Source organism: Lates calcarifer, linkage group LG21 (genome assembly GCF_001640805.2).
Source record: "Lates calcarifer isolate ASB-BC8 linkage group LG21, TLL_Latcal_v3, whole genome shotgun sequence".
Classification (NCBI taxonomy): Eukaryota; Metazoa; Chordata; class Actinopteri; family Centropomidae; genus Lates; species Lates calcarifer.
The window spans coordinates 20,370,036-20,394,179 of NC_066853.1; the positions used below are offsets into that span (position 1 = coordinate 20,370,036).

The 24,144-nt window shown below is 42.6% G+C and overlaps 2 protein-coding genes across 4 annotated transcripts in view; one reads left to right on the forward strand and one right to left on the reverse strand.

Annotated features, from left to right (window-relative positions):
* Nucleotides 1-109: 109 nt before the first annotated feature.
* prdm10 (PR domain containing 10) lies at nucleotides 110-10,893 on the reverse strand. Of its 3 annotated transcripts, none has more exons than XM_051065427.1 (23): nucleotides 10,681-10,893; nucleotides 9,438-9,579; nucleotides 8,600-8,761; nucleotides 8,212-8,271; nucleotides 8,014-8,118; nucleotides 7,398-7,566; nucleotides 6,712-6,953; nucleotides 6,169-6,369; nucleotides 5,893-5,965; nucleotides 5,659-5,776; nucleotides 5,450-5,570; nucleotides 4,811-5,083; nucleotides 4,109-4,453; nucleotides 3,826-3,981; nucleotides 3,548-3,727; nucleotides 3,354-3,464; nucleotides 2,962-3,162; nucleotides 2,666-2,809; nucleotides 2,255-2,425; nucleotides 1,961-2,098; nucleotides 1,558-1,729; nucleotides 1,366-1,463; nucleotides 110-942 (listed from the first exon to the last, which is right to left on the reverse strand). In XM_051065427.1, exons 2-23 carry the CDS (start codon nucleotides 9,507-9,509, stop codon nucleotides 754-756), a joined length of 3,501 nt encoding a protein of 1,166 aa, XP_050921384.1. In that variant the 5' UTR covers nucleotides 9,510-9,579; nucleotides 10,681-10,893; the 3' UTR covers nucleotides 110-753. The 3 variants fall into 3 exon arrangements, with proteins under 3 accessions (XP_050921384.1, XP_018521106.1, XP_050921383.1); XM_018665590.2 differs by having other exon boundaries at nucleotides 1,552-1,729; nucleotides 10,681-10,892; XM_051065426.1 differs by lacking the exon at nucleotides 10,681-10,893 and adding an exon at nucleotides 10,410-10,629 and having other exon boundaries at nucleotides 1,552-1,729.
* A 4,484-nt stretch (nucleotides 10,894-15,377) lies between these two features.
* aplp2 (amyloid beta (A4) precursor-like protein 2) overlaps nucleotides 15,378-24,144 on the forward strand; it is a 52,324-nt gene continuing 43,557 nt past the window's right edge. The window contains 1 exon segment of the mRNA XM_051078928.1: nucleotides 15,378-15,687. Coding sequence (XP_050934885.1) covers nucleotides 15,616-15,687 — 72 coding nt within the window. The 5' untranslated portion in view covers nucleotides 15,378-15,615.

The window sequence follows — 24,144 nt, forward strand, 5'->3', positions numbered from 1 at the left end:
CATGTTTTGGAAAAGCATAAGTTATTATGTTTGCTTTTCTAAATGTTACTATAAAAACACAGGTGTTGTGGTTGTGACTATGACGAAAGTAAATAAAACAGATGTCTGAGACAATTCAAAGATTAAATTAATGGAGAAAAATTACATTAGATATCAGCAACAATATGCAAACATACAACACAACAGAGGGTGCATGGGGTACTTACATTGGACAAAAACATAACCTGTTTTTCAGTATTGTTTTATAGCGTATTTCCCATCTTTCTCAGTTCTGTATTTCATTCCAGACTTCCATTTACAAATGCTATACTTCAAGAAATTTCTATAACTTTACAAATATGTAAAATGGGCACTCAAACCTGTAACTGTTCCACTTATTCCAGACCTTAAAATGATCTCTTTAAATTTCAATACTTGTGCAGGAATCCCATATTTGATGTAATGTTCCTCAGTAGTTCCACTGAAAATGTTTCTGAAAAAATCCATACTTTCCACAGCTGTGTATTGAAAACAAGTGTTCAGTGTAGTCTTTGTTCTTATATATTCTGCTCACAATCAAAACTTTGCATTTATCTCTCTACTCACTTACAGACACATAAAACTGTGCTGGTCATCTATTTACGATCATTTTATCTCTATATGTACCAAGTCTGTTTCCACCTGCATATGACACTGTATTTGTTCATTCATGTGCGTACAAGCATCTGAGGTCGACATGCAGGATCAGCGTCTGAGAGTTCATCACTGTACAGTTCAGGGTTTTGTGATGTGAACTTCACTAGTGCCACTGCCATTGGTTGTTGTGGTGATGATGTACTGCGTGGTAGCTTGCTGATTAGTTGGTTGCTGCTCCAGATGTTCAGTGTGGGCCTGGGTTGTGCTCTGAGGAACAGTCTGTTTTGTCTCCAGCTCAGTCTGACCCTCGGAGATAACGTAGTGTGTCTACAGGACAGGAATGACAACATCTTTATTTCCACATATGCCACCATCTTCAGTTCAGAATTGAATTGTTACTGTATACTGTTTGGTTGACAGAGTCTGAAACAGTGAAAAAAGAAAAAGCTTTGGTGTGAAGCAAACCTTTTTCTCATTTATGGATTCATCAACCAAACATTTGATTGTTGTAACAGGAACGTGACAACCCCTTTTTACTGCATATTCAAGTGAATCAACTGAAATTCTGTGCCATTTATCTATATATATATATGTCACAAAAAACAATTAGTCTCTGTACGAATGTGTTGACACCTTCACTGACAGTGTGAGCCTTACCTATAATAACATGAATGAGAAAAATAACACTGCTTGAGCTGCACAGAACGCCGGTTATTTGCATCTAGCAGGTATCAGACAGCATTCACTCACCGTTTTCACCTGGTTGCTGTTGACTCCAGATACAGGTGTGCTAGCCTCAGCTATCACATACTGAGTATGAGGTAGAGTCATCATCTGGATCTCAGACGCTGTGGCAATAAGAAGTTAACATATTAACCTAACATGCAATCAAACACTATAGCGCCATCAAAATATGGTATGACCTGTGGAACTCACAATAACCTCGGTAGTTCCAGTTCCCAGGTATGTAAGCATGCTGCACAGTCCCCTGTTGCTGCTGGGTGCTGCTGGTCTGCAGGGTGTGGCTCTGAGCCAGGGTGACGGGGGTCAGCTGGGCGGGGCTCAGCTCCTGACTAGCCTGCTGGGAGGTGGGGCTTAGAGGCTGACCAGTCACCTGAAAGAGGAAGAAAAAATAGTTGCATTAATATTCTGTTATCAAGCTGAAGATTTTGGGGATCACAAGGTTTCATCAACATGCACATAGAAATCTCTGATTTCCATAACTGATGGGTGAGAATTTGAGATTCTTCAGATATAGAATGACGATTAATACATGTCATAAATTGCTTGCGTATCATAAACGACTCATCAACTCAACCCCAGAGTCATAGTAATGAGGATTTACCTGGGTGCCTCCTTGTCCAGTGCCTGAGGGCTCTGTGACCTGGATGTGTTGCACCTGGATGGAGTGCTGACTGTAGCCGTGAGGGTCGTGCAGCTGACTCACATCTACTGTCGGGTGCTGTGAATGTGGGGAGGAAGCCTGTGAAAGACAGAGAAAACAAATTCACCTCAATCCATCACAGAATACATTGTAATAAATACTGTCAACTTCCTGTCCATCGTCTATAACAACAACAACAATCTATAACAACCGCTATGATTATTTCTAGGTACTACATGAGATTCTGAATCTTACCGGAGCCACTTGCACCACCTGCAGCTGAATGTGCTGCGGCTGGGACAGGCTGCCTCCTGCCTGAGAGACAGGGATGTACTGAATCCTCTGGTAGTCTCCCTGCGCTGTTCGATAGTCCGTGGTCAGTGTTTGAGAAAGCTCTGTCATGGCCTGTGTCAGCAGGTCTGTGGTCTGTGGAGAAAATAAATCATTATATAATCTGATGTATATTGGTTGGCCTTTTTACTTCTTCTCACCACCTTTCTTGCTTGATTCTGCTGCACTGAGTGCAGTGTGATATAACATTTGCATTTATTTGTACTGTGTACTATCATTGATCATTTATGTAATCCTAATATTCATGGCAAGATCTGACCCCCTATCCACCAAGCAGCTGTACTCAACATGTATATTTGTAACTCTCTCTCTTACCACTACAGCCTCAGCTGTGGTACCATCTGCACTGATGACTGCAGGGGCACTACTGATTACAGCTGTTGTCAAAGGAGCCTGGATGGTGTTGGCAAGCTGGGCAAACTCTGGATGCTTCTTCCTGATGTGCTGAACCATCTTGGTCTGAGACACACAGAACACACAGAAAGTTATCAGTTAGGTCTGAGACTCTCCAAGACATAACACAGAATGGTGATTTACTGCAAACACAAGTGATCTCTGTATAAATGTTTACACAGAGTTCTAGTTGGGTAAAACACAGTTTCATTGCTAACCTTGCTGCTGTACTGTTTAGCGCAGTGTGGGCAGCAGACCGGTGCAGTGGCGATGGTGCCAGTCAGCTGGGTGTGCGTGCTGAGCATGGGATCCGGTTCACCAGGAGCAGCTGGTCGCAACTTACGGATGCTGGGAGGCAACTCTGCCCCCGGGTGGTTCTTCAAAATGTGGGCTTTCCTCTTACTGGCACTCTTATACACCTGCACAGAGATCAGCTCATTACTGAGACTTATTAGTATTACACCGAGAGCTGCTCTCCTCTTTTCTGATTCAGAGTTTATGGTGAAGCAGACGTTTGCATGTTTGATCTTAGGCAAGAATTTTCATACTGACCGTGGAATTCATTTTGCAATTTATTTTTAAAAATCATATAAAAAGTATGAGTCCAAACCTTGTCACAATACTGGCAGAAGTAGTCCCTGTTGGGCTTGATAATTGGCAGCGTTAGCTCAGGCACATCATCAATACGCATCTCAGGATGACGCTTGGACAGATGATTAACCTGTAACCAGACAAAATAAAGCTAAAAAAGTGCACTGGAATTCAATATCTACAAAAAAGACCTTTCTTTGAGTTGTTGCTCACCAGCATTCCTCTGCGTCTGAATCCCATCATACACACTCTGCATTTGAACATGAAGCTCTCAAAGTCAGTGGTGGGCACCTTCAGTTTGAGGGTTTTGGAGCGGTGGATGCGGTCAGCCTTCTTAGCTTCTCTGTCAGGATTGTGCATGCGCTGCATGTGCTCCCGCAGCTTATCTTTCCTCTTAATAACAGGGGAAGAATTGTCACATAAGACCTCATGGATCTATAAACTAACACCACAAACTCTTATCTCTCAGTGTTCTCCCTATTCTACCTTACCTTGAATTGTTTGCCACACGTGGAGCACAGGAAGTCCTTGCGGTCAGAGTGGCGTAACATGTGCAAACGCAGCTTGTCCGGCCGGCAGAAGGCCTTTTCGCAGTCTGGGCACTGGAAGATCTTCTCTGAATGGAAGCAACGTATATGCTTCTTCACCTACAGAAGAGAACATTTTGTTGTCAGAAAACTGAGTACATTTCCGACTTCCTGTCATCCTCTAACAAAATACGTTTAACTGTTCTAAAATCAACGTATCACCATACTGGAGAAAAACATTACTAACCTGGATGAAGTCAGTAAAGGTCTTCTTGCAAGAGGGACAGGCGTAGCAGCCGTTCACAGCATGCACTCCTACGTGGTCTTTGAGCAGGTCCAGCCTTTCAAAGGTTTCTGGGCATAAGAGACAAGAGTAGGAGCGGTTCTCTGTGTGCACTAGGAGATGGTCCTCCAGGGCCGAGTCACTCATGAAGCTCTTGCTGCAAATGTGGCAGGAAAAGGCGTAGGCGTCCCGGCCGTGGACTCGCAAATGCTGATCCAGTTTGTCTTTGTCCCGGAAGGCCTTGCCACAGTGAGTGCATTTAAAAGGACGGAAACTCTTCCTGATGAAAAGGTGCTGCAGTGCTGCATTCTGAAACAGAAAACAGAGAGAGGGGAAATACTAACAGAAAACTCTATTCTCTGACACTGATCTGCTGAGACATGGGAAGAGGCTGATAGATGCAATGGAGTGTGCAGGAGGGGGCATATCCTGAAATGTCACATGAACATTAACACCATGGAAAAATGACAAAAGGAATCTTTGAACCTCGCGTTTTTCTGCCATCCTCCGGGTCCCACCTACCTGTACATCCATCTTTGAGGGAAGCACGCATTGAGGAAGAGAGACACACGGTTGTAAAGCAAATCATAGCCACTATGACACCAAATAACAGACTACATCTAAAACACTTTTGCATTTCAACGCACACAGAGTCTCCCGTCTTACCCGTATCCTCTTGGCACGGCGCATGTCCTGAGATGTGAGGTGGGCCTCCGATTGGCTGCTCTGTGCCGGGTCCTCCTTAAGTGGAACTGTCAGGTCCGTGTTGGAGGGTGGGGTGACAGACTCTGGGACCGGTTCCCCTGCAGGAGGTATAAGCTGACCCTCCAACTCCGTCCCAGCCTCCGCCTCTGGCTCCATCTCCACCACCTTCAGTCCATTCTGAGCTCCCTCCACTCGCTCATCCAGGGACTGCTTCTCCGTCAGTTCCAGCATCTCCTGATTTAGGAGGTGATTGGAAATGTGTAATTAAAAAAGAATGCTGTTAAAGGCTCAAGTTTTTTATTGGATCATTTCGAAACTAACTGCAGATTTGCTTTTAGGTAACCTGTCAGTGACACACTTTAAATCTTTGTTGCTCTTTTTATTTGTTTATATCTTTTTTGACAACCCTAATGAACATTTTTCCACTTGATTTTTTTAATAAGATAACTGTATAAATTAATTTAACATTTTTTGTTTTATGGAAAATGGAATATTGTACGCCCTATGGCTGCAACCAACAATTATTTAATCAATCTATCAATTAACTTAATTACTCTTTTGGTCAATAAAAGCCAATCAGTTATTAGATGTGTCTCTTACTGTTGTCTTGTCTCCTCCACCATCTACTGGTGGATCTAAACGTATAAATTTAGGGGGTCGCCCTGGTCTTCTTCCAGATCCAAATCTCTTCCTGCCTCTTCCTCGACCCCGGCCTCTGGATCTGAGACAGCGAAAGACACAGTGAAAAGTTCATAGTGTGGTAGAAATGAAAGCCAAAATATGAAATGAGGCAAGGAAAAAGGCTTTACCGAGAAACAGAGTTTAACTTGTCGTCATGCATGTTGAGATGTTGCTGCAGTTGTTCAGAGCTCACAAAGCGACGGTTACACTCATAACAAGGCCAGTTCTTCTCTTGCTCCCGCAGCACTGAGAAAACAACAGAAAGTGAGGACCAGGGAGAACTACTACTGCTTATAATAGTTTGTAATGGGACACATGTCATCATCAACAGCATGGTGTGGGCACTATGTGAAGAGACTCACCTTTTCTCTCTTCTTCTGTAACATCGTGGATCTTTTGATTTACAAACTCTGCATATGATGCTGCGTACCACACCTGCAGACAGAACTCTGATTAAAAACACAAACTAAAAAAAACATATTTAGATATCCTTTACTTATTAGGACTGATTCACTCTACTTAATTCCAAGATGTCTGACTTTCAACTGAACTTAACTGAACTTCACCAGCTAGTTGCAGGGCAAATAAACAGGCTCTACATGCAGCACAACACATAAACTGCATTACACAGGACTGACCTTGAGCTCTTGTTTAGGCTGGATGTTCTTGATGGTAGTATAAAATATCTCTGAGCCGTACTGATAGGCCACCAGGTTCTGCTCCAGGTGGTTTTGAGCAGGCCTCACAAACATCATCCAGTTACAGTTGTCCTCGTCAGAGAGGTCCAACCACATGTCATTGGACTTCTCTCCATCTTTCTCTGCATCCAGCAGACACAGCTAAGGCAACAAGCAAAAAAACAGGTTATATTTTTTCATTGCTAGGACACTATAATTACAAAGCTCTCTTTGCCTCTGGCTGTTTATTCCAAGCAAAACAATGAGAGGTGAGTCAGGTTCAGGTTGTCACTTCCTGTGGCCAAGAAGTATCCCTAGCTAATATCACGATTTCATAATTAACAAAGTGTCCAAAGACAATGAGGTTTCAGGTAAATCATCTTAATACCAAAAATGGCAGGTGGGTGTAATTTCAACATGAACATTTTACGCCATGCAGCTAAATGCTAAAATACCAAAAAGAGCTGAAAGCAATTAAATGAGTCATGCAGAGCACTGATTTACTTTGAGATGAATGTAGTGGTCTTGTAGTTCGCTCTGAGGAACCAGGGGTCCCTCCACAGGACCAAACTGAGTGCGTTTTGGGATGCGTCTCTTGGAGAACACCCCGCCCAGGAAGCGGTCGATGTAGAGGACCAGAGGCAGACTGGCCCTGGCTTTGGACATCACTGGCCGGTTGGGGATGGGGTGCAGAGGACCATGCTTCAGACAGATTGAGGGATTGGCATTATTGCACTCCTCGCACCCTGAGAGGCCACAGAAGGAGAAATCAGTACATCAGAATCACTATAATACATATAAAAAGATAATGCGGTTTAACTGTTGACCCACTATGGAGATTTACTTTTCTTATGACCAGAAAACAGAAAAGGTAAGCAGATTATTATTATACCTACACAATCTAATATAACAGCTCTGCAACAAACACTACACCTGTGCAACTTTTCATCATAAATCATTGCTGAGAAAGTGCCACACAATTCTTAATCTCACTCTGTGGTCATTATTTATGCCCTACTTCATGCTATTGTTGTATGCCACAGCCACAGTGCATAATGTCTGTGATTTCAGGGATATGAAAAACACTCTCTGCCTGACATCGTCTCCTGTCTGCTCTGCAAAAGTGACAGAGAGTCCTGACTGAGTCAGACCAGACGACCGTGTCAATGAACGTGGAGGACGTCACTCACAGAGGCTGTGAGGGTTGAATGACTGAGGCTGACGAGGCTCCCAGTCATCCATCTCAGAGTCGTCATCTTCATCTTCGTCAGAATCGTCTGTAGAGTCTGTGGCCCCGAGGGGGCTGGTGGGAGGGTCTGCGATGTCCGCCATGGACGTGAGCGAATTGGACAGCTGCTCCTGTGTTTGTTTGATCATTACACAAAGTTAATACTCCCTCAGCTGTTCTGTTTATCGTCATGTGGAAAACAAATTCTCATCTTGAGATTTAGCTTATAAATGTATTCTTAGATGGTTTTACACAACTAAATACAATTTATTTATAATCTTCTGAACATGTAAAAACTCATTTTGTGGTTGTTAAGTCATGAAAAATTCATTTAATCTTTTTTGAGGGACTGATATTTCTGTGATATTTCCAGATTATTTTTGAATATTGTACATCATATACCATTATATCTACTCAACAAATATATAAACTGCAGAAAAAAGAATGTGTCCACTGGAAAACGAGGGTCCATCATGGTGTAAATATATGATGAAACAATTTGTGCTTATGTTTGCTGTACATGAGTGTTATCTACTTGTTTGGAAATAAATAGCTTCACACAAACAATGTGCTCTTACCTGGGAAACTGGCTCCAGGATAGCTTGTGGAGCCTCTGCTACATTACTGAGAACGTGCAGATTGGCAGCATTCATGTTCTGTCCACTGGGCAGCAAAACTGTGACCTACAAATGAAATTCAGTTGTTAATGGCACTGTAACAAAAATACACAGCGTCACACAGTGAGCTAGCGATATGACAGTGCCTGATAAACCTACCTGCTGAGTTGTACCATCCTGTTGAATGTAAGCCACTTGTGGCTGATCAGCAAAAACAGTCTGAAACAAAGACAGTGCTGTGAGCAAATCTCACAGGGACTGATCTTAAGAAACTGTCAAACAGGCAGTCAAGAATGACTTTCATAAAAAGCAGGGTCCTAGTTTCAACACCATATTATGTCTTGTGCCAAAGCGACATTGAACAAAACTTTTAACCCCACCTGTCCATTAATGCATGGTGCTTTTGTTACAAATGTCATCTAGATGCATAAAATTTCAGCTTAAATATTTCAGCTCTAAATAAGTGCTTACATAGGCTCCAGCCCCCCGATGACCCTTAATGGATAAGCAGTATAGATAATGGATGGATGAATGGATAACTGCTTACCTGAGAGCCATCTGCTGGGTGTATGTAGACCAGTGTGTGCTCTGCAGACTCTACAGAGGCATAGGAGTTCCCGTCTGCTGTATAAACCACCTGCTGCTGTCCCCGGTCCGCCTGATCGCCACTGTACACTATCTGGGCCACTGTGCTGCCTTCAAAATGTACCTGCAACACAGGTGCACCAAACAGAAAGGCTTTAAAACACCTGCAGCATTATTATACTCCCCCACTAATCCATCATTAACATTTTAAAAAGTAATCAAATGTACAGTACTGTGCAAAACATTTAAGCACTGAATGCAAAGTGAGGATGCTTTCAAAAACAATGCCATCAGGGCTCTGTGGGGGATACACCATCTGTTGCAGGACTCTTTGTTCTACTTCTCGATGAGGATAGTTCTTTATGACTGGCTGTACATTTGGTTTTGTTGTCGTGCTGCAGAATGAATTCAGGAACAATCAGATGCTCCCAAACAGTACTGATAATGGAGCAGAATCTAAACATCTAAAGTGCCTATAACTTTTGTTCTGTATAGGAGTGTGTTGAAGGGATGATGGTGAGTTTTAGTCATCTTTAAATCCTGCTGAAGGATAAGGAACCACTACTCGGAAAATCAAACTCTGTTCTATTAACTTAAACTATAAAAGTGGATGGTGAGTTTGGGATGTAGCAGCAATTACAGTCAGTGGACAGGAGTGGGTTTCCTGGTCTGGGGAAGTGTGATCAACACACAAATTTTGAGATGCTTAAATCATCCTCTGCTGTATCTAAATGTACTGGATCCTACTGCCTGTGACTCTAAAGTAGGAGTTTGGAGGCAGTTCAGACATGATGGCAGACCTGTGTGGTGTTGCTTGAATCACTGTTAGCTGTCTGACTCCACACAGCGGAGGGCTCCTGCTTGGTCTCCATGACAGCTCAGTGCCAGGACTGTCGCCAACCACGTTCCCTATTGCTTCTCTCCTGAGACAGCCAGGGATGCCTGTAATGCACACAGACAGGAGGGTTTAGGTGATGTTAATAGAAATAATACTCATGCATGGAGGTAATAGCTGCTACTTAAGTAAAAATATGGATGGCTGGTTTTGGGCTAGCAGATCATAGATGTTTTGAAATTTTCTGCAGAAATGTATACATGGTCTGAAGTCATCTTTATGGATACTGGAGCCTCCACTAGTCACAGCTTTGTCAGAGCCATTATGCTAGACTTGTCTGAAAAGCTGTTTAGCTGTTACAGTTAGGTAGTGCAGCAGCCATCTCTGAGCTGTGGCACTGAATTCAACCCCATGTGCCATCTGAGACAGATTTTGGGTCTCCAGACTGTGTTTCGCCCTTGTTGTCAGGGTATGCACGCCAAAATAAAGCAGCATGACACTTCGTGCACAGAGCGGTCACACAGGACTCTCAGCGGGGGAACGGGGTAAAACGCGGTTAACGTTTGCTCACGAGGCCGCCCGGAAAACAGTGTCTAAATACAACCGCATGTCGGCACAAAAGCCTCGGTGAAAAGTCAGGGTTCCGTGAACTCATTCAGAAACCTAGTTGGTATAATCAATAATAAATTCAATTCCCCCCTACTTTAACCCCGCAGGTTCTCAGTCCCAACCGGACCATACCACAAAAACCAGTGCTGTAGAAACCCGGGCATTTACTGCACCGCAACATTAGCACTACAGCTATATAGTCCCAATGTAACGCCGACCAGGCAGGCAGACATAACTTGTCGGGCCTCAAGACGTGGACCACAGTCTGCGATTTTTGACAGAAGTGATTTGAAAGCGGTAATAGCCCGAATTACTTGAATAGACCCACCCGTCCCCCGTTTCTAGTTGAGCCCAGCCCTTCCAGTCTACTGTGAACAAGGAAGAACGGGCTCCATTTTGGGTGGGACTAACAACAACAACCACATTCGAAGAGACCCAACGAAAAAAATATATCTTATACCGGTACAAATGTGCCAAAACAACCCGAATATTTGATTTATATTAACAGAAAGACTAGCGAGTATTCGGGCTACAGAACTGGTCGTGAAGCTAACCCTGGTTTTCTTACATTTTGTTGAAAACGCATAAGTTGTTCTTACCTCAGAATGGTAGCTGCAGAGATGGCCGCATTGCATATATTAACATAATCTGCCTGGCAACACACAGGAGCGTTGCCTCTGATTGGTGGTTATTTGCTGAGAGCAAAAGCAATTTAGGATATTTTTAAAGTATCCTAACGAAACAATCTGTGTACTCGTTGGTATTTTATAATAGTATATTTGAACAGTTCATGGTCTTCCCGCAAACGTATTTAATAATCGTGCATATAACTTAGTTTTAGTCGCTGCGGTTATAGCCAATCAGAAAAATCAAACACTAATATCGTCCAATTGAATTAGACCTGTTCTGTTTCATCCCTCTACCTTTTTTTTCCTAACGTCACTTACACATATTTCTACACATATATAACATTTTCTACATATTTTTAAAGACCTAGATAGTTTTCTTTTAAATAGTAAGTGGTAATGATGGTTGACAGAAGTGTTATCTGAAGCACCAGCGTTTATTCTCTCTATGACCGCTACAGAGAGGAACAGCAACATTAAATTTAGTAAGTAGCGTCAATGCTGACATGATAGTATACTAGTACTTCCAGTCTTTCCTTTCAAAATACAGTGGCCACACAGGTAATAATATCGGGGTTTTAATGCTGAATCATATCCTTTTTTTAAAGGCCAAAATAATCATGTGGGTATCAGCTGTTCCCTGTGTACATTTCAATAAACAGGCCTGTAGTTAAGACTGAGTAAAGTGGGCAGCTGTCTAGGGCCTCCAGACCCACAGAGGCCCTAAATCCCCCAGGTTTACTCCACTCTGTTTTTGTCTGCATGATTTAATTTGGCACACATTTGTTTTAGGTTATATTGGGCTCATTTGTTGAAAATATGTTCTTCCAAATTGTTCACAAAACTCTTGGATAAGGTAGTTTTATTCCCTCATAGGAGAACTGTTGGGACACAAATAGCAGTTATTAGATAAACAGTCAAAAGTCATCTATTGATCGGCCAACAATTTCAGCTTTAGAGTAAGCCCACCAGGTCGTTTCTGGGTGTGTGAGCACATATTGAAACTGATGTGTCTTTATGGGTCCAACAACAAATTTGTGCGTGGGGGTCCCTCAGGGTGATCCTGCCATGCCTACTATGAGAGACTCTGTGTGGGACCATGTCAAGAGAGGGTTGGTTGGTGTTGCAGTTTGAAGTTTGCAGATGACCTAAAATGTATTTTACAATAGTATTTTATTACCATTTCTGTTATTTTTCTGATTGCTTTAGTTTAGTCACTGTATTTTGAAAGTGAATACCGGAAATCTTATTATGCTGCCATGGCTGCGCTGATACCGACTGACGAATGTAATGTTACAGTTTCTCAGTGTGGCCATTAGAGGGCAGTAAACACTCGTGACTCTACAGGGGGAAAATAAAATAAACAATTAACTAACAAACAACAAAATAAGAGGCATGTCAATGAAATTAAAACTAGTTTACAAATTGGTGAGGATCCTGTTCAGTATTTCTAATCAATAACTGTAACACTTAAATTCGTCAAGGTAGCGTCAATGCAATGATTTCATAATAACACTCCAAGTTAGTACATTCACATTCTGAAGCAGTCCATGAACTGCGAAGTTGTTGACCATTTGAATTTATCTATAACAGTCACAGTTAGACTACGACTCCATATTCTTCATTGAGAATAGTACGGTAATACAATAATACGATAGCATGGAAATACTTCCGGTTAGGACATTCAAAATAAAATATTTCCAATAGATAAGAATGTGGCAATGGCAGCTAAACTCCCCAAACGTCAAGGCAAGAAAAAATTGGATGGATATGGTGTGTTTTTAAAAGCCTGCTCTGTCTTTGGTTAGTTGATAATAACTAAATTAATGGGTAAATTGTTTCTAGAAAACCATACCCATACCCATACCTCTGACAGGATTTATATTTATGAAAATTTAGAGGAAACTTTCTACATAAATTTTACTTTTGAGTTTTCATAAGAAAAATGTATGTACAAATCCTAGAAAAATTCTTTGAGATCAGATTGTTCTTAACTATATGACTAGGTAAGTCTATGTAAAATACAATTACAGTGAATAGGATACTGTGGATACCATTGTTCTTGCATACCGCACTAATCTCAATATGTTTGTTTAAGTTCAATTTACAGACACTCCAGGCTCTGTTGAGATTTAAGTGGTAGTGGATACCATCATATTAAATAAGTAAATAAATTCCAGTCTGCTGGATACAGCCAAAAAAGGCGGAGTAACACTTAAAATAGAGTTTGACCTATTCTCCCAGGACTCCTGTTACCTGGGGAATTAAAGAGGACAATTAATTCTCTGCTCAGTTTTTTTCCAGAGGCGTTTTTCCAGAGGTATCTGGGGATCAAATTGACACATCCCAAGATTAGATTGAACATGTGCAAATTCAACTCGTTCCGACACGTCTGACGGCTGATGTTTCAAAAATTAATAACCACTCTGAATGTCCTGCCTGAAGCAAAGATAAAATTTACATGATGCTTTTTTCCAATAAGCCATCAGAGAGAAATACTAATGACAATCTAGGAAGGGAAAAAAAAGGAGGTGGGGACAACATAATCAAATCATGAAAGCCTAATGGTGTTGCGTGTGAACGTGTGTGTGGAAGCACCCTATTAATACAACCAACTGAATCAAGCAAATTAAATCTTTGTCAAGCAAAACAAAGAAAAAATGTCCTCAAGTTGGATCATTTGCTCAGTCTTTGCTTGTTTTCTCCTCTTTTTTAGACAGTCTATGGTTTGCTCAGTCAATCAACCAGAATAGTTTATTAATAATCAAAATATGGTTTAATCCATAACAATGAAACATATTTTGTAAGCTGATTGTATGTTTTGTTTGTAATATCTTACTGCAAAGTAACTGGTAAATACAGCTGTCAAATATATAGAGAAGTAAAAAGTATAATATTTCCCCGCTGACATGTTGTGGAGTAAAAGCATTAAGTACCATACTCAAGTACAAGTATCTACAGTAAGACAACAATACCACAGTGTGAAAGTGCTCAATGACAAAACAAGCCCCTAACCAGCAGTGCTACTGTACTCGAGTATAATTTTGATATACTTTATACTTCAGCTCTGATACATTTCAGAGGAAACTATTTTCTACTTCAGCACATTTATTTGAGTAAAATTTTCCTCTGCTGATTAATATTTTACATACAAAACAGATCAGCCTCTAAAATATGATTCCCTATAAGCAGCAGAGATCAAACAGTAGGTATATTAAAAAGTTTTTTAAAAAACTACACACAAAACTACACAGCGTACCAACTACAAAATATACAATTATATTGCAATGTCTTGAGCACTTTTCCCACATGGCTAGAACTTTAACTTTTTAAATTTTACACATTTTGAATTGAGAACTATTACTTGTAATTTGTATTTTTAATTTTGTATTTGTTCACCTTTTTGTATTGAAAAAGATTTACTTCTTCCACCATTGTACCTAACTAAAAGTATGACAGCATTAACATCAGTATGTGATTGTATGCATAATGACATCCTGTCAAGTGCTGTGTTAAGTAAAGGTACAGAAGTGTTGTCAGCGTAATCCACCCAAATATCAAAAGTATTAATTACATAAATGCGGCTGTGTATTAGAATGTTATTTCATACTATTACATTGTATAAACCGTTCATGTCTTAATGTCAAATCTTGACCCGCAAAGTGTCTAGGTGCTAGAGCTTTTAAGTAAATGTAATTCAGCACATTTAACATGACTGAGTGCAGCCAGCTGAGTCATCAAAAATACCCAGCAGAGGATGAACATCCTGCACCACCTCCAGAATCAGGAAGCGGGCAGGAAACATCGCTGGAGACCCCTCACACCCTGGATACAACCTGCTCCACCTCCTGCCCTCTGGTAGTGTCACAGAACACTGTACGTCAACACAACTAAACACAAGACCAGTTTCTGCCCACGTGACATCATGTAATATCAGAAACAATTCCTGTGCAATAACCCTGCAGTATTAAAACACTGTCCCACAAGTTATATTTATAGTAGTTTTCAATATATTGTGCAAGAAAATGTATTCATCATCCATCACTTGTTAGATATAAATAAAAGCTGGCTGTATATACACATAGGTAAATGCACATACTGTACATGATCACCTACTGTATGTATATAAAGTAACACTAGACACTTAATATTTATGTCAGCGCTCCTTGCACTCTCCACCACCTCACACCGCCTGTTTCCTACTGATTATAGACATTGTTGTTGCTTTATTTCCCCTTTCCCTACTGGACTGTACATAATAGTCTCTTTAAGTTTATTCATCTCTCCTCAGCTTTGTTACCCTGGTTTCTTTCCTGTATGCCCATGTGTAACTTGCAGGACATTGTTAAAAGTACTGTTTGTAAGTACACTGAGAGCCACCAGAAACTGATTCCCTGTATACACAAACACTCGGGCAGTAAAGCTGATTTTGATTCTGGGAGGGGGGCACGGTATTGACTAATGAAATGTAGTGTATAATCAATGGAAATACTAATAAGTGCCTCAAATTTAAATTTTGTTATGTGCTGCTTCCACCATGTGTCAGTGAGTGATCCCAGTGTATTTTTTTTATTTTGGCCGCCTGGTGGCGCAGTGGGCCGCTCTGTGGGGATCAGATGAACCACGAGGGAGGGAGGGAAGGAGGGAGGAGGCAGCAGAGGCAGAGCCGCCGCGCCACAGACACAGTCCACATTTCCAGTGGAGACCGACCCTCAGTCCCCACTCCAACATTTTCTGTCGAGCTCGGGTAACAAAACAAGCGGAGCAGGACTCGTCCCACTCTCCGGGGATAGATTATCAGATTATTCCAAGGACTTGGTTTGCTCTTTATTCTCCCGGACGACACCTTAAACATATAGAGCACAGGATACAAGTTATTTACAGTAGCGCAACCGGAGATCCTGGAAGATGGGTACAGTCCCAGCGATATCTGTCCTGATTTTGGGCATTGTGGTTCCAGCGTTGGCCGGCTACATCGAGGTATGTAATGTGAAATCTTCTCAGATTTTTTTTTTTAAATTACGTGCCAGGGTAGTCTGATTAGAATAAAAAAACCCAGCCTGATTTGCTCATGAAAAAGCTATTCTTTTCGGCCTATATTTGTCCTCCTCTCACATGAGGTATTTATGGCTAAGCGCTTCTGATCTCCTAACGAATACACTATTTTATCTCTATCTGAAATATATGTATCACTTTGATCACTTCTCCCACACGAGATTCACACACAAGTACTGGAATTGATCTTTTCGCTGAAAAATGTAGAGATTTGTCCAAAACTTGTGATTCCTTCTTACACAGTTTAAATGTTTTAAATGTGTTCATGGAGGCTGATAGAATATCAGACCTAGTTAAATATTGATGAGTTTGCTTTCAGATCATTTTTCCGCGTCATTTCGAGCCCTGATTGCAGTTTGTTGGTGTGAGTTGAACGGTGTGGGTCTGTAAGAGGTTATTGCGAGGTTTGCTGCAGAGATCAAATGAAAGACAACTGGCGCTTTGTCAGGCCTTTGGGGACACACAGGAGCTCTGCAATGGATCACAAACAGTATGCTGTATGTAATGGCTGTGACACGTGTGTGTGTGTGTGTGTGTGTACACAACCACAGAGGTGGAAGTCGTGCACCTTTATATTCAAATTCCAGCTTGTCTTGTGCCACCAGGATGGTTCTCTCTAGTAGCACACCTGAAGCAAACAGGCCACTGCTCTCTCCATAGTGTCTTATGTTGACAGGTTTGAAGTCTGTAGTACAATTAGAACCACTAAAACACTGCACACGAGTGGATTTAGAGTAGATCCAAATAGGACAAATGTATGTGCTCCTGTACAAACACACCCACTCACACACGTGCACACAGTCCTTACCTGCCTGCTGTCCCATTTTCCTGCCAGATCACCAGGTTATTGTCCTCAGACACTGATGCCTGCAGTGTCAGATGTGTGTGTGTGTGTGTGTGTCTGTGTCTGTCTGTCATCTGATGACAATGCACCCATTTTCACAGCAAACAGCCCCACCACCACCATCACCACCACCCCCACCGCCTCAGAGGGTAAACACAAGTACTCCTGCTCACTGCTGAAGCAACCATGACAAAACACTTTAACAAGACATCTCCTCCTGGCACTGCTCTGTGCCGTGCTGTGATTATCAGGGAATGTTATTTTCTGTCCTGTATTTGCAACACACACACACACACACACACTCTAAAAAAAAAGAAAAGAAAAAAAACTCGGCCATTTTGAGGCAGTATTGGCTGGCATTGTGTGGTGGGGAAATAATGGTTATTATGTCCCCCAACAAAATCTATGCTGCTGCACTCTCTCTACAAAGACCTGTCCCCTCTGCAATGATTGCCTCCTCAGTCAGCTTTCCCAACCGCACAGACTTGCTGATCGATATTGTACAGACTCTCCTGAGATGATTAATGGATGAAATCAATGAATTTTCCTGATCAGTCACCCAGATTAAATTGAGAAATGTATGGTGACTGCTGTGAGCCTTGATTGTAAGGCGCATGTGAGGATCCCTGTGGTTTAATACATGGCTCTCCTGAAGGACAAGGCTTTTTTCTTTTTGGTAGAAATGGCATTTTCATTTACAGCAAAACATGATATGCATAGAAAATGGATATTCATATTCTTTTTTTTTTTTTGTACCCGCCTCCTTTGCCTCCAAAAGCGCTCTGTTAAGACACTTAGCACTGAAGTAATAATAAACCCGAATAAACACCTGTGGGTAAAACACAAACATGAACACCGTAGAGTCGGAGAAAGAAGAGAACAAACCAACACCCCAGAGAGATTTTTATGATGACAGAACAAAAACCGCAGCAGCTTAACGTAAAGTAAAGGCTTATAGATTCACAGTCAGATTCACAAAGTTAAACATCAAAGCTCAGCTAGGATAGTAATGAAACCAAAGCTCTGTTGCCATTTCTGGTGTAATTCTCATTGTTTGAACGGCACCATGGCCTGGACGCCCCAAAAAAAACCAACCGCCTGCTGTTGACTGTTGCTGTTTGTCAGTGGAGCTGCTGGTGTGTGCAGAGCGAGGGCCCCGCTGATGAGCTTGTGGACACACAGCCGAGGTAGATATTGCTGTGCTGACATGCCGACTGCACTCACTCACTCCCCTGGACCTTGAGCTTGAATTTACGAGCCGGAGAGAGCTCTCCTCAGAGACGTCAGGGATGGTTTGTTTCCTCTCATCCAACTTGTCGCCTTCCATTGTTCCCCATCTGTTTGCTTATACTGTGATTGTCGAGGTGTCATCGGACCAGAGCGGCCCTCTTGTTCCGCTGTTCCTCCTAGTTAAGGGTTTGCGTTTAGCCGGCCACTTCAGCTGTGTACACGGTTTTGTTTTGTCAGATACCTGTGAGACTGCCAGATTGTGAGCTTTTGTTTTTTCAGCTGTGCCCCCCCCTCCCCCTCATATGAGCATCTCCATGTCGTAGGCTTTACAGTCTGCAGTGGCTTCAAAAGAGGTTTTGCCCCGGTGATTTCTAACTCTACTCTCTGTATCTTAACTTCACACCCACTTTTTTTGTCTTCCAAAAAAAAAACAGCGAGCAGGTTTTATTTTGCTCGCTTCCCGGTTGAGCAGCTGTATCTTTACTGAAGCCAATTTAGAAATAGGGCGCAGGCTCGAACCACATAGCAGGCTTACCCAGAGAATTGCATCACACTGAGGCATTTGCTGATATGGCTCCCATTGGATTAATGGAATACTGAATATCTGGAACAGTTAATGCATTCGGTACATTTTATTCTCTGCTGATTTAAGCAGGCAGAGATTATCACAGCCATGACATACAGTGTAGAAATGTTACGCAACATAACATCAGAATTTTGTGCCTGTAATAAAATTAAAAAAAACAAGTTGGTGTTCTCCTTCCAGTCGGCCTGCGGCGTCAAGTGTATCAACGCGTGTCTGAATTCTTGGAGTCTAGATTTAAGGCAAGATTGAGCTTGTGTGGAAGAGACCTGCTTGAACATCACAGTGTTCACTCATAACGTTGGAGCGACTTTGGTTTTATAGGGTCTGCTTGCAAACGCGTAGTAGTCAGAGTGACCCTAGAGGAATGGACAATCAGATCCAATCCACAGAAGTGCAGTAATGCTGGAGGAGGAGAAAGAGTAAGAAAAAATTCTGTTCAACATAAATCCCCCCCCCCCCCAAAAAAAAAGACTGTGATGCTGTGCTTATTGCTCTTTGGTTGCAGTCCTCTTGCAGCAGCATTTTTCCTCTTATCATCCAAAGTCTGTGTACGTGCTTGGCTGTGTATGTGCTTGTAGTCAAGGTCTGATACTAAAGTGTGCTCCTGTGTGCGTCCATGTGTGTATTTGCTCAGGATATGGGCTGATAATGAACAATTGCTTGTGAATGAATGCCCCCAGTTGGCTGTGATTGTCGGGGCGGGTGCTATGGAGTCGTCCATTAGCAGGGCTGAATGATTCCCTATGAGGGCCTTTTGTGTGTCCCTGAATAGCCGGTGCTGCCCGGGGTGTCGTTACCTTACAGAGGTGATCAAGATACCAAGCAGAGACGAAGGTAAAGGCAGACTGCTGGCAGAACATGCCTGACAAAAAAAAAAAACACCACCCGATACAACAATAAGAAGCACTTGCACTTGATAATGATCTCTCAATATGTCGTTGTGGGTGGTGGTGCACAGTTAAAGCCTTTCTGTAACCTGTTTCTTCTCTCTCCTCTAAGCTGCAAAGATTGCCCCTTTGACCTCCACGTTCTGCCGTGTCAATCAAGATGAAGGCAGCAGCATGTGCTCCATCAGCTGAGAATCGGCGTCACCCGCCCTTGAATTCGTAGATTAGCGCCTAAAACCTTGCTTTCAATTGTTGGGACAGCCCTGTATCCCTGTGAATCCTCTTAGTGACAAGAAACACTGGGTGCTTATAGATCTGCAAAGGGAAAGGTACTAATCCCAGAGCCCTACCCTTCTCTCTCTGCTCATACACACACTCATACGCTCGCTCAGTTCACTCCCCCACTCGCCCACTCACTCAGTCAAACCCTCATTTCCACACCCTGCAGAGGCAAACTGACTTCAAAGTGGCACAGAACATAGTGAGTCACCTGTGTGTAGTATCAACACAGAGGTCTGATCTGTGCTCTGTGACTAACAGTAGAAAGGGATGTCTGATTGAATCGAAGCCCTTATTCTCTGTCCTTTCATTTCCTCAAAGATGCCGTCCTGCCACTTAGTTCATCTACAGTTTTCAGTCTCTGTCTGTGTCTCCGTCTTCCCTTTCCCTGCCTTGGCTGTTTCTTCCTCCAAGCCCGTGCATGTCTCCTGGAGCGATTCCATCGACAGACACACTCTCAGCTCATCCCAGGGATTTAAATAGAGAGGCCTCATCAGGCGAGACTTGTTCTCACGATGCCAGGCTTTGTCTCCCAGGCTCTGCGTGCGTTCTAATTATCCCAAGTGAGCGGAGTTACCTCCTTTCTTTTTTTTTTTTTTTTTGCAACTGGAAATGCATGTTTGTGTATCTGTGTATGCCTCAGAGTTGTGTGTTGTGTGTGTGTGTGTGTGTGTGTGTGTGTGTTTGTGCACCCGAATCCTCTTACAGCTCAGTTCATCACATATTTAGTCAGTTTTTTCTCAGCGAGAGATCCTTTGTGGCAGGGACTTGGCGCGGAGTGAGTGGGTTCAAATCGACACACTCATGACTGCACATCGCTTAAGTTGCACCAGGCCCCCACCCTCCCCCCACACCCCATACGTAGGCCAATCTGCACAGCCGTGGCAGCCCCCCCCCCCCCCCCCCCACAGATGTGCAGCCGAGGTGAACGCTGCTACACCTGTATCTGTACGTTTGCCACAATAGCCCAGCTCGGCACGGCTGCATGAGAATTCTTTTTGTCAGTTTATATGCCAGAATGCTTAGGAATGCATAGCCTGAAGTGCAAACGGCTCGTTGTATTGTGCTCTGAGTAGCTCTCTTCCTGTGATAGCGGTGAGAGTGACTGTACACTCCAGCAAACTCAGTAGACAAAAACATCCCCTTTAATCCCTTTGAAAGGAACCTTGCCATTTCAGACTTTATTTTTTAATGTATTTTCTGTATGAGAATGAGAAGGCAGTCAATGTAGGTGTGTCCGTCCCTGTAGCTCTGTGAGTCACTCTTGCTGCTTGGATTTTTCTTCCCATGAATAAAATATCTGGTGTGCTATCTATGAGTTATAGTGCACTTGTACCTCTGCCTATGGCCTTGTCTGTCACTTCCTCCATCCCTGTCTGTCTGTAAGTAAGGAAGACTTTGCCTGGTGTCCCCTCCTCATGTTAGTCAGGTGTGCAGCTCCCAATTTCGTAAGATCAGTGAGTCATGCACAGACTTGGGCGAGGCCTGTGCACTGATTTGTCTGCTTTTTTTGCCTGCCTAAAGTGGAATAAAATGGAGGCAGGCAGCAAGAATCAAAGAGCCAGTTAACTGTTACCAGGCATTGTTTCCCACTGTTTGTATGCTCAACTGCACCAGAAAATTTAACAGCATAAATTACTCAAGGGTTGTTTTTTTTCCCTTCTGTGTTTGAACCCATCTTCAACTGAATTTTGTCTCTCTTGTCGAACAAGAGCATTCAAATCAGACCCAGTTTTCCAAACTTCAGTTATAATTGATGTGTCTTTGCTTTGTTGATTTGTTCCTTTGTCTTGTTCTGTGTGTGAGCAGGAGTGTGTGTGGGCGGGTCGGTCTGTCTTTGTTTATATATTTGTGTCTTTGTGCATCATATGTCTCCACTCTCATCTCTGGATGTGTGTGCATCACTCTGGAAACCCAATTTTTGATGTTTTGTGTTTTGGCATCACTGTCGGCGTGCTTTAGGACGTGGCTGAGGACAGTCGCAGCTACAGCGTCTGTGTCCTTTGTTATTTTGTGGTGAGTTGAGAGCCACAAGAAGTCCTGCGGGATCAGGTTCTTCTCTTAACTTATCTGCATACCCAGGTATAAACACTGAGTGCCACAGTTTTATAGCTGAAGGAGAATGGGGGAGGAGGTGGTGCTCTTGCCTTGATAAGCTTGCTGGATGACTGGCAGTCTGCCTTGCTGCTATAGTGCTCTGTTTTGCTGAGCAGCGCTGCTCAAATACTCCATCCGCTGCCAGGGAAAACAGTGCATGTTAGTTCCTGCTCCTCTCTCTGTCCGTCCTCCTGCTCACTGAGCTTCCTTCGTATCTCTCCTGTCTTTACCCCCTGTGCCTGTAGTGGAATTGGTATCATCCAGACTAGAACCAAGGACTCCATCCTGTTTCTTTTTTTTTTTTTTAAGTTTATCCTTTTTTTCCCCAGGAGAATGAGGGGGAAATGAAAATGTCAGAACGGTAAAAGATAGAAGCAGTGCAGTGTAACTGTATACCCCCAGAGAGAGGCCTGTGCTGCTGCTGCTGCTGCTGCTGCTGTTGCTGCCGCCGCCGGTACTCAAGCTGTGTGACGGCCCTGTTAGCAGCCTGTCTGATACAGCACTTTCTCAAGGAGAAGGTGGCCAAGGACAAACAGCAGCCCTGTAGGATGGTTCACTCGGGACACAGATAGAACAAGGGGGGGATTTCACCTACGAAAGAGGGAAGGGTGAAGTGTAACAGGCTAGTAATCCACCTTGGACTTCTGAGGCAGAACAGCTTGGTTTTTTTTTTTTTTTTTTTTTTTTTCCTGTAATAGAAATTAGGTAAAAATTTCCCTTGAGTTTCCCCAGCTACTTATCTTTAAGGGCCTACCTTCAAACGTTGTAATTAATTCAATGAGAGGTGTTCATGCATGATGAAGAGTTAAAGTTTAGATCAGATCTCCTCCCTGCCCCCACAGAGGCAATAAAAAGAAAGAGGTTTGTGTATTGTATAATTTAAGGAGAAGGCAAAACGCAAATGAGAGTTAGAACCCGGCTGGAGTACATTGGACATAATTTCCTCTGACTAAAATAGAAAACCCCAGATGACGGAGTGGGGAAAATTAATGTAGCTTGAATGCTAGCAGGAAACCCTGGGAAATAAAGGACGCTCGTAGACACACAAACAGAGTGAGACACGTATAATTTCACTGGGAGCATATGCAGCAATTCCCCATTCTGCCTTAGTCTGCATTTCCTTTTATTTCACCCTGCAATGACTGTACACAGACTTTCAGGAATCCACTTTTTTAGGCATAAACAAGAACCTCATAGGGGTCAAAAAAGATTGAATGTGGGTGTATGTAATGATTATTCTCACTATTGATTAATTTCCATCCATCCAACAATCCATCCATTAGCTACACTGCTTATTCTCCAGTGGGGGTTGGAGTCAATCCCAGCTGACACTGGGCAAGAGGCAAGGTGCACCCTGGACAGATCTCAAGGCATATTGATTACTTTGCTGATTTTTTTTTTTCTCACAAAACTGCGAAAAGTGTTTATCACAACACCCTAAAGCCCCAGATGACTTCTTCAGGTCACTTGCTTTGTCTGATCAAATAGTCCAAAATCAAAGGATACTGTATTTAATTTACAATGATGTAAACAGAGAAAAGAACTTGGAAATAGATATTTTGTTTTTTCTTTTCTCAATAAATGACATAATCATTTATCAACATTATCTTTTTTTTTTTTTTTTTGTTGATCAACTAATTGATCAATCAACTAATTGTTTCTGCACTGGACAGTTCCTCTAGTGTGTCTCTGCACAGTGTTTGTGTCCATATTGTCCATTGTGTGTTACTAACTGCTCATGGCCAAATTGTAGGCAGCATATTAAGCATTCTGCACCAGACCTCCATCCATCCAGCAGTGGCTGAGCTATGACCCTGATATTATCCTTGTTATTTCTCTAACTAATGACCAGTAGATGTTTCCATTATCTGTCACATGAAGTTATTATAAGCCCATTCCCACTGAAACATCCATGGGAAATGACTCCTATAGCAACAGTGAATGTGCATCAAACTGAATTCTGAGTGCTGTCGGATCACAGGCTGAAGGAGTACTCATGTCATTTGATGCCATGTGACTTTTTTTTTTTTTTGTTACAGCCATCTTCATTTTACATAATAATGCCCTGAAATGGCATGTTTTTTCATTAGAAAACTGCAGCTCATGAATGCTGCAGTCGTGCACCTCTATCAGCCATTTTGATCTGAGATAAAAACCAATCAAGCACTCTAGAGAATTCCATTAGTTTGATGAGATATGAATATAGCTCCAAGCACAAATCTGAAATAGTCTGCTGTTTTCAGACAAACCCATTAAAAGTCATTTGATCTTCTGCAGCTAATTATAGTGCCTTCCGAGCAGCTAGCCGCCTTCACGGGACTCCACCCCCTCCATTCCCCACCTACCCTCCAACCGCTCCCTTCAGTGTTCATCACGTCCAGTCCTTATGTTTCAGGAGCCTATTTAGCGCCACTGCGCTGTTATTGAGGTGCTAGAAGCTGACAGGCGGACATTGTGGC

What these genes read in the sequence shown, in the direction of transcription:
- prdm10 (XM_018665590.2), bottom strand. Translation starts at nt 9,509, where the DNA reads ATGGAGACCAAGCAGGAGCCCTCCGCTGTGTGGAGTCAGACAGCTAAC. An exon ending in TACAGAAGAAGAGAGAAAAG is followed by an intron (nt 5,777 to 5,892) that starts GTGAGTCTCTTC and finishes TTGTTTTCTCAG; the next exon opens with TGCTGCGGGAGCAAGAGAAG. An exon ending in AGGTGGTGCAAGTGGCTCCG is followed by an intron (nt 2,099 to 2,254) that starts GTAAGATTCAGA and finishes TGTCTTTCACAG; the next exon opens with GCTTCCTCCCCACATTCACA.